Source organism: Solanum pennellii, chromosome 7, assembly GCF_001406875.1.
Source record: "Solanum pennellii chromosome 7, SPENNV200".
Taxonomy (NCBI): Eukaryota; Viridiplantae; Streptophyta; class Magnoliopsida; order Solanales; family Solanaceae; genus Solanum; species Solanum pennellii.
The window spans coordinates 71,742,149-71,753,851 of NC_028643.1; the positions used below are offsets into that span (position 1 = coordinate 71,742,149).

At 30.1% G+C, this 11,703-nt stretch overlaps 1 protein-coding gene across 3 annotated transcripts; it reads right to left on the reverse strand.

Annotated features, from left to right (window-relative positions):
* Positions 1-2,407: 2,407 nt before the first annotated feature.
* Positions 2,408-6,337, reverse strand: LOC107023985 (probable beta-1,3-galactosyltransferase 2). 3 transcript variants are annotated; one of them, XM_015224844.2, is made up of 11 exons: positions 5,982-6,337; positions 5,322-5,421; positions 5,140-5,207; positions 4,599-4,810; positions 4,429-4,492; positions 4,219-4,291; positions 3,876-3,996; positions 3,563-3,650; positions 3,361-3,486; positions 3,160-3,269; positions 2,408-3,013 (listed from the first exon to the last, which is right to left on the reverse strand). In XM_015224844.2, the coding sequence occupies exons 1-11, from the start codon at positions 6,089-6,091 to the stop codon at positions 2,865-2,867; spliced, it is 1,221 nt and encodes a 406-aa protein (XP_015080330.1). In that variant the 5' UTR covers positions 6,092-6,337; the 3' UTR covers positions 2,408-2,864. The 3 variants fall into 3 exon arrangements, with proteins under 3 accessions (XP_015080330.1, XP_015080329.1, XP_027774505.1); XM_015224843.1 differs by having other exon boundaries at positions 5,140-5,213; positions 5,982-6,336; XM_027918704.1 differs by lacking the exon at positions 5,982-6,337 and adding an exon at positions 5,521-5,626 and having other exon boundaries at positions 5,140-5,213.
* Between the last annotated feature and the right edge of the window lie 5,366 nt (positions 6,338-11,703).

An 11,703-nucleotide genomic window follows, 5' to 3' on the forward strand; every position in this document is an offset into this window, starting at 1 on the left:
GAATCCAATAACTTCTAAATATTCAATGCTCATTTTTTAGTTCGGTATCATATATTAGATTGAAACGTTATTTATAAACCTCAAATCTTGATGTTGTTGGATTCAAAATTTCTGGTTGAGTCAGTAACCTGATGTTATATTGTTTTGAATGATATGTATGTTTCTGTAGATCCAAGCACATATCTTTCTTTTTAATCTTAAGATTGGAGAATACATATAATAATCATGGTTAAATGACCAATGTATACATGCTAGACATATTGTATTGTATTTATTGATTTGATGTAAATATTATATGTGAGTATTTTTTTTTAACTTCAATCATAATAGTTACTTCCTATTTGTTTTTCTTGTTTTAACTTGACATACAATTTAAGAAAGTAAAGTAAATATTTGAGTTTTGTAGTCATGTTAAAATTAAGATAGTTAATGTATCAAAATGTCTTTTATTTTTATTATCTTAAATATGTCACATAAGAAATTAAAATTAAAAAGTTATAAATAAAGGAAAGATATATTCTTTTGATACGAATTATTAAAAAAAAAAGATAAATAAATTGAAACACAATAAAATAATATAGGTACAATGCTAAATAAAAAGTTCTTTTTTTTAGCAACATTGAGTTCATTAGAATGTGGTGTTGGTGTGCTTATATAGAGTAGTTAATTCTACTGTTTACTCATTAAAACCTAGCATATAAACATTTTCTAATACTCCCTTGGTCCCATTATTATGTTGTTTGGCTCTTCGAGATACAAATCGTGAACTTTGATTAATATTTTAAAATTTTAAACCACTTTTAAGGTCATAACACCAGTACTTGAACGCTTACAATTTATAATATTTCTTTTATATATTTTTTTGAATGTATAAATTTATAACCATAAAATATTAAGCTAATTTAATCTAATATTAATTTTAAAATTTGTCAAATTCACTCTAAGAAAGCACACTTATTTTGGGAGTATGTATTACTATCTCCGTTAACTTTTAATTATCATTTTTTATTTTTAGAGTCAAATAATAAGTACTTTGACTAACATTTTATGATGCGTTATTTTATTATTATATTGATATGCAAAAAAAAATTACAATTTATGGTATTTTTCGTATAGTTTTTTAATATCTAATTTTTTTGTTAAAAATATCGAATTAATATAATTTAATTTCGGTCAAATTGACTTTCGAAAAGCGTAACATGACAATTAAAAATGGACGGAGGGAATATCAAATTGGTGGATATATATAAAATGCAAGGATAATGAGCTTTATATGTTTTTTACTACGTGTTGGGTATTTGTATTAGAGTTGGATTAACTGTCAACCCACTTTTAGAGGTAGCACTCCCAACAAAATCTTTCTCATTTTTTAGAATTCAAACTCAAAACTTCTAATTAAAAATGGAGAAATTTTATCTATCTCACGACAATCATGGTAGATTTTTTAGCGGTTATACTATTGTTGTTTCTCTTCTTTTGCCCTAACCAAAAATAACATATCAACAGGAAGATTTGTTCTGCTTTATATGTCCATATAACTTTTGTTCATAAATTTCTTATTGTGGTAGTTTTCGTGAAACTATAGAAAGAGTAAAACCATGTAAATGATTGGGAAAATTTCTGTTTTTTTCTTCTCATAGGATATGCAATTTTTATATTATTTTTTTTCATTTCTCATTTTCAAAAAAAGTTGGTTGGTTTTACTTTAGTCAATTATTTGCTCTAATTTTGCTTCAACATTTTTCTAATGAAAGGCATGTCCAAATATTATGTTGTAGGAATGCACATGAATTATGATCTTAAAACATCTACAATTTGAGAATTATAATTTATATGTATATTTATACGCTTGGTTTGACTTCTCTTTTTTTATTAAGAAACTCGATCCAAATATTATCAATATCATATTAAATCGAGTTGACTCAACCCATCGATTTGGTTTGACCTTGAGATTTTATTTGAATATCCCTAGTGTTCTTGAAGAAATCAGAAAAATTTCCCCCTCATTGGTGCCACTAATTCCCCTACTTCCATTCTAGCTATAATATGAAAGCAATTAATGCCATTGTTAAAGAATTTAGATATCATTCTCATTGATTTGACAATGTGTCAAATAATACATTTAAGAGAAACCTGAAAAACAAAAAAGAACTGTTCTGAACTATTAGTTGTAACATCACCTAATACTTGTTAGTAGTTGAGATATCACCTAATATTGTCTACTATTTAATAAATGGATCCTTTACCACATATACTTTGAGTGAACTATTGGCAAATATCATTCCTTAATGTATCTTGTTCAACTACTAAATAAAAATATGCTTTACCAAGTAGCAACAATGACAACAGAAGCGGATTCAAGATTTGAACTTTAAAAGATTCTAAATACTAAAACGGCGATCTCAAGTGGTAGTAACCATTTCTCAATTTCATTATTGGAGTGAAATCACATTTCAGCTATTAAAGAGAGTACATAAGTTGGTGGAAGGGCAAGCAGATCCCCCCAAAAAAATGACTAGCATTTATTAAGAAATTTCATAATCCAATGATGAATTATTGACTTACATTTTAGCCTAGTGGTAACACAAGAAAGAGTGGTGAGAGAGCCATTGCTTGCTTCTTATGCAAGCGGTTTGGAAGTCGTTCTTCTCTACAAAAACGGAGAACGTTTCCCAGCTAGGCCCTCGTTACTCTTTCTTTAGTGTTCCTTCCCTCTCTTCCCTGCTATGTCTTGCTCGAAATCCACTTCCCCCTTCGTGTATATCATATGTATATCTATACTCACTAGCATTAAAATGAGAAATTTTGACTTAAGGCATTGATGCAATTTCTTTCCTGAGTTTGGAAGAAGTCAATGCATGTGCTCAGATTGCGGCTTTCCATAAGGCCTTCTCCCCCTCCCCACACCGCTTGTGTACCTCCTTTAACCTGTCAACGGACCTGCATATACCGCTGCAGGTCCAGTCAAATGAAGCAACACAGACGTTGCCTGCCTGAGCCTTCCATTCACAATCTGCAGCAATAGTGTAATGCCTTACATAAAATTTGATAATAGGGGGACAAAACTGAATGTCTTTACGATGCTGGAATTAACTAAGTCAGATATTTGCACAATCACATTCCACATGATTGGAACTCGAGAAAAGGAAAATGTTTTACCTGGTGGAGTTCCACAACATAATCGGCGATCATCTATGTGCTGCACGTCAAGTCCAATGAACCAAGCTCCGAGTGACACATCCTCATTGGCATACTTGTGTAGTACATGCCTGCAAGCATCGAAAATATTATGATCAGAATTTCAAAATATAAGGGGATGAATAACTCTATTTGGATGTTTTCGGTCCATATATACTGAACTGGTTTACTGATATGTAGGAAGCCAGATCCTTTGAAATGGCATATATTTGGCCAGTAGCGTGACGGAAGTACTTGTTTCCCGTCTCTCCAAATTTCCAGTATTCTGGTTCATGGTATCTTACTCCCCTGTTCAGTAGAAAAGAATAAGATGCTAAAGTAATGTAAATTACAATTCAATTCACTGAGAAAATAAACTGCTTACTTCTGAGCTAAAACAGGACCAGATTTCATGCACCCTATGTACACACGAGACTTCTTACGGTGCCTTGTCAGTGTTTCTGCCAGTGTACCTGACAATAGGAATACAAAATGAGTTTGATATAGCAAACAAAACAAACTAGTCAGGAGACTCTAGTTCCACTTGTATATGCACTAACGAGTTAGTAAATTTTGACAAATTTTATGCCATACAAAATTATCTGCTAATTTTATTAGGGGAAAGTAAGATATACTATGAGATGAGTACAGTATTGTCAACGCCCAACGTGGAAAGAAATTGGCAAAAGTTCTGTTACCTATATTTACATGGACATCATCATCAACTTTGACATAATACTCTGCATCCCATAGCTTAACAGCAGTAGCAAAGTAAGTCTTTGTCTTGGCGGACAATTCTAGATAACCCTCGACATGATCCTGTTTAAAGGCAGTAGAGTGGTGTACCAATTCTTATTTATGAAGACAATGTCATAAACTAACTACATATTGGCTATGTTGCTCGGACTCTTCAAAAAAGTCAACAGGTGCTTGTCGGATTCTACAAAAGTAGAGTATTTTTGGAGAATTTCACATGTGTGGCATCGAATGTGAAGAGTCCGCACAACTTAGCATATTGAGCAAGTATAGATAGAGGATTACCAAGCGCAAGAAATCACCATGATTTCTGTCCTCGGCTTCAATAGCTCTGTCCAGTATACCTCCTAATGTGGCACTGCACAACAAGTTTATAGTTTTGTTAGTAAGTGCATTAAAAGTCCATGTTGTTTATACATCTGTAGAGAAAACCACTAAACATTTGCAGTTTCTTTAGTAATTACCAACAGACGGGATGAGTACGCAAACACCTACCCGTGACCAATGACAAAACGCATGATGATTCCTTTCTCTTCTTCCAGCTTCTTTCTTTTCTCACCTGTGCGAGATATTTTTAACAAGGTCAGACATCAGACAGAAGTAATGGCCACCATGAGATGTGTTTTTAATCTAGGAGAGAAAAATGACACCGAAACAGTCTATACCTTGTGGCATCCATGTAGCACGAACCGAATCCCTTCGTTTTCTACTACTAAACGCGGTATTTATCCCTACCACCATAAAATATTTTCTCTTTTTAGTTGAATCACCCTTCCCACTGTCTCCTGAAATAGGAGCACCACTAAGAATGGACTCCTGAGCTGACTTTGCAGCTGCCAATTCCATCTCCAAACTTGAAATTGTTTTGTCTAACGTCCTGATATAAGATGTGCAGTTGTTAAGTGAGAGCATTCAGGGCTGCAATTATCGGATCTCAATGCAAGTTAAATTAAAACTCACTCACTCTACGTCTTACTTTCCTTTTTAGTCCGCTCCAAAAAGTATGTCTCAACTTTCCACATGACATGTCAAGATTAAAGAATATTTTGGTTCATTATACATATTTTTAGTTCAAGAACACAAGATTCAAAAGTCGTCTTTACTTTCTTAAACTTCATGTCAAGTCAAAACCAGACAACCAAATTGAAACGAAGGGAGTACTGAACAATAATTGGAAAAAAAAAAAGAGTGTTGAACAGAACTCACTGAAGAGCATTATGTGTCTTAGAAACTTCTCCGAATACATCTTTGGATACGAGCTTTACATCTTTCTGCTGCAACTAAAACAACACAAGATCAAATTTAAGACATCGAGTCTAAGGGGACTAAACAAGATTGAGGATTAATTCAGATATTTGCCTTCGAAATACTAGACCGAAAATACTCACAAATTTTGTATTGCAACCTTCTGAAACTAAGTTCAGTCTTTCAGCTTCTACACCAGTTGTTCTTGTAATACCGCCTTTTGCTTCAGGAATCGTCCACATTCTGCAACAACAAAAACTTTAGCTATCGTGGAATAGTATCATTTTTTCCAAAAGTTAAAATGCACAAACAAAGATCATTTCATATAATATTTTGCAATACCAAAAGAGTAATGGTCCAGTTCCTTTTTCTCAAAAGTACCCAAAATCTTATTCCCACATCACATTCAACATATTTATTTTTTATTCATGGTCCAAAATCTGAAGCTTTCATTATTTCTGAAATGAGAGGAAACAACAACTAGTGATTAAAGATTATTAAAGGCATAAAATATACAGTTCTGTGAAAATCTCAATACAGATCTATACCTGCTTTTTCCATTTCCTTTTTTCAAATTGTCAATATACAAAAAAGGAAATATCTCAGAAAATTCCAGGGTTGACTCGACTACCAATAGTTATTATCTCAAAAAATCATTTTTTCCTTCTCGATAATAGAGCGACCATTCGAGAAATCAACTCATAATTCCAATAGTAACCAAAATTATACACCATCATTCTTGAAATAAAAGGAATTGGTTGAATTCACAAAGAACCGAATGTAAAAAATTCCAATAATTTTACCTGGCAGTGAAGAACATTCCAGCACAAAAACTACTAATACAAAGAAAAAGAGTCCATTTTTGAGAAGCAACACTTCTTGAAGTTCCTTCTACTCTGTTCTTGAAAGTCATTTTTGACACCCTATTTGATCAAAAACCCATGTGCAAAACTGAGCAAAATCAAAAACACCCACAAAGCAAAAAAGAAGCAATAATCCCAAAATTTGTATTGTTGGAACAAACTTTGAGGAAGATTTGAGACCTATAGCTATAGAGCTATAAGGAAAAGATGGTTAAAAAAAGGATGCCTTGTTCTCACTTCTAATTTGTTCCTTTCTTTTATCTTTTGCTTTCTTCTCTCTCTATAAATAATATATATATAACTACACTTTGCAGGCAAGGGACTTGGAATACAAGTGAGAGAAGACTTACTAACTGCCCCCTCACTAGGTTCATTTCATATTACCACCAAATTTACCAAACGGTCCCTTGTCAGTAATATGGACCATTAATATCATCAATTTTATTTAAATTGGGATCACATTTTCAGTAACTCTGTTAAAAACGAGATAGGAATTTGATCTCGTTATATGCACTTAGGAAAATAATTTCCCTTATAAGTTAACTCTTGGAGTTGAGTTAAGTCCAGGCTTCATATATTTACATGGTATCAAAGTTAGTTCATTTCAATTTTTGTTATTCATCGATGTGGAGCCCCATTTAAAAGTGTACAAGCTCCAAGACTGGGCATGTGGGGAGTGTTAAGAAGTCTTGCATCGGTAGAGAGATGAAATTTAGTCTCCTTCTATGGACTTGGGAAAATCTCTCTCTCATGAGCTAGCTTTTGGGGTAGAGTTAGGTCCAGATGTTATATTTTCACGAACTCAAACTGTCGTCGGTGTTTGATATTCATATTATTCATAAATTGCATAAGGTATAGCTTTTAGGGTAGAGTTAGATTCAAATATTATATCTTTACAAACTCTAACCATCATCGTGTCTAATATTCATAGTATTCAAAAGACATAATACATAAACACGATCCTTAATTTGGCTTAAACGGATAAGTATGCCCTTCAACGTTGAATGTGCACAAATAGACACTTAAACTTGTATAAACTTGAACAAGTAAACACAAGTCTCCTACATGGCACAATACATGTAGGACGCCATGTAGGACACATAATTATTGTGTAGGACCAATGTGTTCAATTGTTTAAGTTTCTACTTGCACACATCCAAAATTAAAAGCTATAATTATCAACTAACGTCAAGTTAAAAGTCATGTTTATTCAAAAATTATATTCAATATCTCTAATTAATGGCTAAACATTTCCACACTATGTTGGTTCCTTTTCCTTCTTTTTTTAACTTTTGTTGAATGTGAATATATGCTTGACAGTTTAGTTTCAGAGACAGGGGAATCAATACAGGGACAGTGATTAATATGTGAGATTAATGGAATACATATTAATATCTTGACATGTGTAACGACATTTGGATGAATTATTTTTTCAAGCGGTCTTAGAAAATAAAAATAAATTAAAAGAAGTACAAATTAAATTGAAGTGTCTAAATTAATTACTCTTTAAAACTTTTATCTAATTTTATGTCGGGTATCTACTGTTTTTTTCTTAAAGGGGTACAAGATTATATAGTTTCAACTTTATTTTTCTTGTGGGTCTTTGAGTAAACTTCCTTTTTTGTACTTTAGTTACCTTCATTCTTAAAAAAATGATTACTCTTAACATATTACATTACATTATAATTTAACTTAAATTTTATAAAATACAACATTGATGGTGCTCAGACTAGAAAATAGTTACTTTGATTTAACTTGTTTTTTTCTTCTCTCTTTTTGTGAATGTTTCGATATGGATTTAATAAATTGTTTTCAAACACATTTTTGTCCGTCTTTAGGCTATAGTCATTATTTTAAAGTGGAAAATAAAAGTCTTGTACCTTATTCCACACCACCCACCCACCCACTAATTTTCTAAAATAATTATTTAAATTAAACAAGTATGAGGAAAATGTAATTAAATTATGATGTATTGTTTTTGTAATTTATCGAAGGCATGACTTTTAATATGAAAATATCAAAATCAGAATTAGAATAAAAGATTAGTAAATGCTTTGTATGGTCTAATTTCTCGAAAAGGATCCATTTTTATTTTATTTTTAAGTCTATTTTTTTGTCATGTGTAGTATATTTTTAAATAAATTTTAAAAGCATTCTTTTAATAATGAATGATATACAACAAATGTAGATTTCCTTGTCATCGCGATTATTCTATTTTATATTAAAATTATTATTATAAATATTTAAGAAACAGAAAGTACCTACTTTGATAGCAACATAAAACTCACTATTTATTTAATTAATTAATTAATTAATTTTTTTTCTATATCTACCAATTGGACTTGCCGTATAATTCTCGCCATTAAATTATTTTAAAGGCACTTTATATACATTTATTGGGATGATTTCCGTTTCAAGCTTACAAAAAAAACGAAATTAAATTAAACGATGTAACCCATATTTACCAACAAAAAAATAAATAAAAAAGTTCTTTTTTTTTTCTCTTTCAAATATGCTACAAAAATAGAAATTAAAAGGTTGACTACTTGTGGTCCTTTTAGTAGAAAAAACTTATTATGAAGCTATGAATGTGAGTCTGGTCACAATAATTGGAGTACGTACAGAAAAAGTAATTATTTTTTTTTTATGATAATAAAGAAAAATATTCTAGTATTTTATGAGAAAAAATTAAAAAGGGGAATTATATACATGACATTGATAGATACATGCTTCAATATATATTCCTTTTAATTTAATTTGGCAAATAGTATAGCCACATGTTTCAAATACGAACCACATAATAAAAAAAAATCGTTCTAGGTCGAGTTTCATAAAAATGTTATGTGAAAATTCATGTTCGTGAACTTTACTTGAATGACAGTTATGTAATAACAACATAATATTCAAAGTAAAATCTTATATATTAAGGCTTTATACATAGTTAGTTCAACATAATCTATTTAAACATTCAAACTAAGTTTTGTTCCAATTGAATACTCGATTTATAATAAAATGTTCTCAATAATTAGATACTTCTAAGATTAATTTTGAATTGTTTTTTTCTTTCACATTTTTCATTCATCTAATAGATAGTTAAGTGAATCGTACATAAAATATGTCATTTTTTTCTTAAATGCATCAACCTTAAGTGGAAAATATCTAGGTTTTTCGATATTTATTTGAGGTGAATATGTATAGTTAATTGAAAATAACATATTTTATATGGTTACTTAACTACTTGATAGACTAATGAGAATAATCACACGCAATAAATATTATGAGAATTGAAATGAAAGTGTTTAATTCGAATATTTTATCAAAAATTGAAATGTTAAATTAGAATAGATCATAATTTGAGTGTCTAAATATAACAGACTTATAATTTAAGTGTCTAAATAAAATATATTGATATATGAAAAATTTCAAAGTGTTGATCATGTATTAAACCACTTTGACCAAAATATGTTAAGAAAAAAGTGCACTATATAGTAGTAAGATTAAGTGATTATTATCCACTTTGACCAAAATATGGTAAGAAAAAAATATACTATATAGTAGTATTAAGTGATTATTATCTACTTTTTGGTTGAAAAATTCAATGAAGTTATAACCGCGTTACATTTTCAAAGTCAATGTAGTCTACCAAATTTTGATTTTTTTTTATTTTTGGTACATGTGGTTTAGCTAGCTGGTTTGTTCATCTATAAAAAATTAAAAATAATTCCATTGACTGCATTACTACATACACTTTTTAATTGACTTTGAAAATAAACAACGGAAAAAAGGGCGAAATAAAGTTGAAAGGTACAAAATTTTATACTTCTTCGATCCATAATTGTTTGACAGGAATATTAAAAATAGATATCTAAAATTAATTGTCAATTTAAATAATTAAGAAATAATTTATCATTTTTTTTAAATTTGCTCTTAATGATAATGTACTTCAATTTGAAAGTCAGGTAGACTTTTCATATTTTTGATAGAGTTACAGATTGTATTAAATTTTTCTTGAGGGATATGCATACATGACCTTAACATGACAAACAATTCTACGGAGGGAGTACCTTCGACTTAAATTTTGTATTTTTTAAAAAGGATAATACTATATATTAATTATTAATATAAACCTAGCTAAAGAAAAAGATTTAAGAAGCTATGTTCAATAAACTTCATATATTTTCATTATAAAATGGAAAAAGAAAAGGAAAAAAAAAAGTCTTCTTCATATGACAACATGTGGTGCTCTATTTGGTAATCTAACTCAACAAACTCTCTTTCTTTTATTAAAAAAAATAAAAATAAAATAAAAATCCTCCAATTTACTCATTATTGGGTCCTTATGATTTGTCATAATTTGACTATATATGTAGACTGATACTAGTTAACTTAAATCGTTTTCAATGTAAGATCAATAATGTGAAGTTAATGACAAAAAATACTCCTAATAAGTGGAAACTTGTCAAACACTAAAAACGACCTTAATATTTTAAAAAGAGTAAACTAATTTTTTTAAAATCTATTTCACAAGGATTGATTCAATTTCTTTTTTGGTAATATTTTAACTTTAATTTTTCACACAAAATTAAAGGGTGTTATGATACATTTGACATAACTTTAATTTTAAACTACAAGATTAAAAAATCTACTTTCTTTTTTTAAACTCAATTTCAAATCAAATTAGATCATTCATTTTTAAAATTTTTAAACGCGAGAGTATGTTATTTCTAAGCTTTCATTGAAAATATCTAAACAAATAGTTTATACTCTCAATAGGTTCTTATTTAAATAACCGATAAGATTTACACTTCATTTTTTCTAGCCATATAAATAGTTTATACATTAATTATACATGATCATATCCATATTATTATATATGAATTATATATCCATCGAATTTTTTTAAATATAATTAATGGGTTAAGAATCAAGCGTATATTTAGGCGATTAGTTTTTCTTATTTTCTTAAAAAAGTTTTTCATTTTCTTATACATAATTGGATTCAATTGTACCAAGTTCTTCATAAAATTCTCAAAGATAAAATGAAAAAGAAAATATTTTGAACAAAAAAAATGGTCAAAAAAGATTTTAAAAAAAGCATTTAGCACGTGAGAATGGACACGTGGCCCATATTATTGGAGCCCACATTACCTCAGAGGACCTTACCTTGTTAATTAATCAGGTAACAGCTTCCATTCTGTCCCACGTGGATTGTTGGGCCCACCTCACGAGCTCCCTGACACGTGTCATTATGTTGTAGTTCTTACCTCAGTAGCTTTGCCTTCAAATGATTATTCTGTGGACAACAACCGCAACGGGCCAACCCGCCTTACTTGCGCTCTCGAGGCTAATATCGTCTTTTCCTCTTTTATTTCCGTAACCTAGTTTAACTTGCTACGAAATTTTAAAATTTATAGTCTTCAATGTGATATAGTAATTTTTTCGTTCAATTTATCTGAAATATTTAACCACGTGTATGCGGTGCATCGGATCAGATGATGTTGTTTTTCCTTCTATCGATTATTTTGGTGCACCTTTTTAATAGCGGATGTTCATGCTTGTTTCGAAAGCTCTAGCCATCTTCAGGTATTCAATGTCTGGTTCAATACAACTCCTTTTTTTCCTCTTTCCTTCAGTGAATCTGCCCCAGCAACGAACACTGTCC

Excerpts from the sequence above, each read along its gene's own strand:
- LOC107023985 (XM_015224843.1), bottom strand. The coding sequence starts at position 6,091 with ATGACTTTCAAGAACAGAGTAGAAGGAACTTCAAGAAGTGTTGCTTCT. Across the intron at positions 4,811-5,139 it reads AAGACACATAATGCTCTTCA|GACGTTAGACAAAACAATTT; the intron begins GTGAGTTCTGTT and ends ATCTTATATCAG. Across the intron at positions 4,292-4,428 it reads CGTTTTGTCATTGGTCACGG|TGCCACATTAGGAGGTATAC; the intron begins GTAGGTGTTTGC and ends CTTGTTGTGCAG.